At 38.0% G+C, this 4,629-nt stretch overlaps 1 protein-coding gene across 1 annotated transcript in view; it reads right to left on the bottom strand.

Moving 5' to 3' along the window:
• Nucleotides 1-4,017, bottom strand: part of LTA4H (leukotriene A4 hydrolase) — a 13,905-nt gene extending 9,888 nt beyond the window's left edge. The window contains exons 1-5 of the mRNA XM_017737943.1: nucleotides 4,000-4,017; nucleotides 3,768-3,898; nucleotides 1,501-1,621; nucleotides 967-1,035; nucleotides 181-285 (exon numbers count right to left, since the gene is read on the bottom strand). Coding sequence (XP_017593432.1) covers nucleotides 181-255 — 75 coding nt within the window. The 5' untranslated portion in view covers nucleotides 256-285; nucleotides 967-1,035; nucleotides 1,501-1,621; nucleotides 3,768-3,898; nucleotides 4,000-4,017. The remainder of the gene's footprint in view (nucleotides 1-180; nucleotides 286-966; nucleotides 1,036-1,500; nucleotides 1,622-3,767; nucleotides 3,899-3,999) is intronic.
• Nucleotides 4,018-4,629: the final 612 nt, after the last annotated feature.

Here is a 4,629-nt window from a genome sequence, read left to right as displayed (position 1 = left end):
GCTTACTGGTTGTCTTCTCAAAGTTGGAGTTCCATAATACCTCATATTTCTAAAGTGGCAAAGACCTATCATGAGTCACATGACTTATCAATGACATCAAAAGCATATCTGAGGCAATTGTGAGCTGCACAGGTCAGGAATGAGACCTTGTGCAGCCATTGCCTAGCCTGGAGCACTTACGTTCTGGCTGAAACGGTAAATCTTGCGAGTGCTGTCCTCTGGATCGGGCGCCTCTCCATCGCGATTAGCGCTCATCAGAGCCACCAGCTCCTTTGGGACGGATATCTGAAAGGGCACCCAACTATGAGCAACACAGCTGGCACTCAGCATTACACTCCATACTACAAGCAGCTGATAACAAAGAGTAGCCCAGATTTGTTCTGTTGTGAAGTCATCTCTGTCAAGTAGAACATAAGGCATATGGAAAATGTTGTTTTGAAGACTGGCAATATTGAATTAATCAGAGGAGTACCTCTGACAGAAGTTAAAAGGCTCACTTTCTTCAGACAACTGAATTGTAATGTCACAGCGCACACCTTGCTTTTTGCTTCCTTAAAGCTGTTTGTGCCAGGACTGCAAAATCCCCTAACTATGTACCAAACTATATTACTTAAGGCATACATGAGAGCCATTTCAGGTATTTTTTACTTTACAGCACTCTTTGCTGTCTTACTGTCAGCTTTTCCTGATTTTAAAGCATATTTCTTTCTTACTACTGCAGTTCTATTTCCTTTCGGAAATAGACACATACCAGTGAAAAAAGAGTTGATATATACAAAAAGGAAGTGGTAAAGTTAGAGAACTGCCACAGAGAAGATCAGCAGTTCTTTCCTCTCACATTAAGCTGAAAGTCAATATTCTGTTTTCATATTATGCCACATGCTGGCAGCTACCAAAAGACCCAATATAAATTCACCCATTGTAGCAGTTGTCTTTAGTTAAGACACATGACTTAGGTTCATCTACCTCTGCAAAGTAGGTTAGTTTCACAGCAGGTGTGTCTTGGCATGGGAAAATGGCTCTGCAGTGGGTAGCCTAGAGAGGAAGAAAGGAAAAGAAAAAAGATGAAACAAAACAGTCTTTCTAATGCAGAGGACTAGAAATAAATCAACTAATACACTACAGTGGAAATCTATACAGCTCCTCCAGAGAATTCATTATCTATAAGCCAGTACTTCTATCACTTAGAGCTTACAGATCTCTGTAAAAGGAATAATAGTAGGTAAGACAGATCAACAGACACATATATTGGTTGTAAAGGACCATATGTTCTTCGACAAGAATACTGGAGCAGGTGAAGCAGTTCCAGAATTACTAACTGCGAACATATAATAAAATCTCAACGCCCTGACATTAAGTGTTTTCATTTAGGACCTTTGACAATGCAACTAGAAGTTACAGACTATTGTTCTTTCCCTTTCTAGCCTTTCACCCCAGTTGTTTAGAAACCAAGGGAAATTACAGTGGTATGTCAACAAGTTTGGAAAAAATGAACTCAACCTGGCACTGGCTGAAGAGAAATGGGTGTTTCTTTCCAGAAGTTTGTTCCGGAGTAAACCACTGGAGAGCTGAAGACTGTGGAGAGCTTTCAAAAGAGATTTCAACAATTGCTTCTTGTCCCCTGTATAATAAAGAACACAGTCAGACTGTTTTGACACAAATACTGATCACACTGAAATTCCTCTGCAAAGATGTCTGGAAAATAGGTCTGCAGCACTGTCTCAAAAGCATTAAAAATGAGAGTAAGCATCATACAAGCAATTATTCCCTTTCAATAATGATATTAAAAAATGGCTAGTTTATTTCAATTTTTACGTCCCAAGGCACTTTTATTATTGTTTTTACTAACCAGAAACTTTTCCACTTCTCTCTTCAAGGAGAGCACAGGCCTTTTCTTTAAACTAGTTGGACCAGCTACATGTATATAACTAACCCTGTACATGTAAGTACAAAAACCCCTCTGCAATACACAAAAAGGTGCAAAACCCTACATAAGAAGACACATGACTGAATAACATAGAATGTGTATTCTTTAGATAAAAAAAATTAGATTTTGCATCTGATGTTAATGTTCTGCAAGTATTACCCTTAAGAAGAAAAAAACACCCTGAAAATTATCAGTAATTACAGAAAATTCCTATTAACAGTAGGGGTTCACAAGAAAAATAAATAATGTTCAAGTTTTATTCAGGGTTTCAGAACTGGTGTCAAGTAAAAACTAACAGTTATGTGCAAAACACGTGTCAGTTTGCTAACAAGACAACACATACAAACCTGACACATTCATACTCTTATTTATTAAAAACATACCCTAACTATCACTGACACCAAAAGCACATGGAAGTACTTGCTTCTGTTCTCAGAAAGTTCCAGATTATACATGCAACTCTTGGAATAAACAATACAGCCATAAATCAGAACAAACTTCAGCTAATTACAGGAGTTGGACACTAGATAAACTGACCAGGTGTACACATCTGGTTTATAACCAGTATTCCAAAGTACATATTAGACAAGAAAAGGGAAAATAATTGATATTACCATAAGGCACATTGCTTTCTGAACAATCAGACTTTCAGTTGTAACTCCTACCCTTTCCTATCGCTGTTTTATTGATAGTTACATGGGGGACTATGTCTCACACAAGATTACAAATTCTTACGATCACAACTCATACCTCCCTCTTTTTTTTTTTCTTACCAGGAAATTTAGCACTTAAAAAAAAAAAAAGGAGGCTGAAGAAAAAAAGCACTTAAAAAAAAAAAAGGCAGCAAAAGAAACAGGTGCATATTTCTGATGTGACCTGTTTGCTCAAGTACTTCATTTGTTCAGTTTCATAACAGACCATAAGTATTTCTCCAGAAGGGACAGCTATTTTATGACATTCCTTTCTCTTCCTCATTATTTGTGTTTCTTAATCGCACTAATTCAGAGTACAACATTAAAAAAAAAACCAACTTGGAAACCAGACTAAACTGAAAGAGTTTCTAGAGGTAGTAATGAGTTCTAAAAACCAAACAATAAGAAGTAAGAAGCAACTTAATATTCAATTGTATTCAAACAAGGGAACTTCCTTATACAATCACAGCTTTCAACTTTGGCACCACAGAGGACTGAGCTATCGAGTTACAACATGCAAAGCAAACTGCCAAAAAGCATACTGTAAATTTTCAACAGCTTTTTAATACATTCAGCTTAAGAGGTAGACTATGGTTAGTCCACTCTCCATCATGCTGCCGAAACTCAAGTTCCAGTTTTCAGGGACTTCGACTTAGCATAGTCAGCAAAATAAAACTTTCATGATTTGAAAACATGCTTCTATCTAATCATAGCAATACCCCAAAGTTCTACAGAGTGCAGAACCAGCCCCTGTATAAAAGAAGATCCAACAGGGGCTGTAGCTCCATGAGCACTGCACTGTAACAATTCTGAACTAGACAAAATTCAGGTAGTTAAAGCCGAAACAATGTTACTGATGATAAGCACTGGAAAAATTGTGATACATTACACATCATTTTGCTACTCAGTTTAATAAGTAATTTTGTACAAGATATAAAATCTGGGGACAGGTACAAAGACTCGCAAAGTTTTGACTAATGAAAGCCAAATATGACAGTAATCTACAAGATCATACCAAATGAATGCACTACCCTAAATTCTAATTTATAAGTCCCTTTGCAAGCTTTACTCAACAACCCTACAGGCAGACAAGTAGCTTATACAGTGCATTTTAAAAACAACCTAAAGGAACAGGCAAAAGTGCATACCTTCTTAGTTCGTTAGGAAACGTGATTTCTAGGGGGGTCCCCTTGAAACTGTGCTTTTCTCCAAAAGCAAATTGTGCCTCTTGTCCATTTACAGTCACTTTAAATACCTGTACATCTCTTGTATCCAGGACCTGTGATAAAGAACATATTGCACACCAGTTAAATAATGTAATAATAAATACAGCACTATGAAATCTTAAACACAAGTCTCTCTGAAGGAAAAAGTATTTACTAAGTAAAAGCAGAAAAGGTGACTAACTGTTGACCACCAGGAATCAGCATTTTAAGAGAGCAGCACTGATCTGGGAAAGCTGTAAGAGGAAGAAAAATAAACTTCTAACCATAAAAGTAAGATTATTAAACAAACTACAAAGGTAGCAACTCCACAGTACTGCTATGAAATGAGGAGAGGAGTATAAAAGCCCCTGCTAAGGCTTCCATCCTGGAACACGCCACTGCGAATCCAGACCTCCATGCAATGGAAGATGAATTAAAGAGCGCAGTACTCATTTTTAGCACGAACAAGGCGTTACTCTTTATTACTAACAGGACTGGGCTCTTTTCCTAAAAAAATAAGCGCCAATCACATGGAATTTTATGGAGTCAGCATGAGAAAAGCCCACCACCCCCCAAGCTTCGCATATAATGAGAAGCTTAAGAGGTTCATATGCCTACTTGCAGAGATAACAGAGAAAGCAGCCGGCATAACGAAACACACAGGTGAAAAAAGCCCTAAATCTAGGTTTCGAGTGATTTATTCCTATCTTTTCGGTAGCATGCTCTTTCCCATTTTAAAGGGAAGAGACACAGTCCCTTGCGCACCTCGCCGGCTCCGGGGGGCTAAGCGGGAACCGGGGGCTGC

The sequence above is a fragment of the Corvus brachyrhynchos genome, unplaced genomic scaffold, assembly GCF_000691975.1.
Source record: "Corvus brachyrhynchos isolate BGI_N302 unplaced genomic scaffold, ASM69197v1 scaffold56, whole genome shotgun sequence".
Taxonomy (NCBI): domain Eukaryota; kingdom Metazoa; phylum Chordata; class Aves; order Passeriformes; family Corvidae; genus Corvus; species Corvus brachyrhynchos.
The sequence above is the reverse complement of the archived record's forward strand: the minus strand, read 5'-3'. Positions and strand labels throughout refer to the sequence as shown.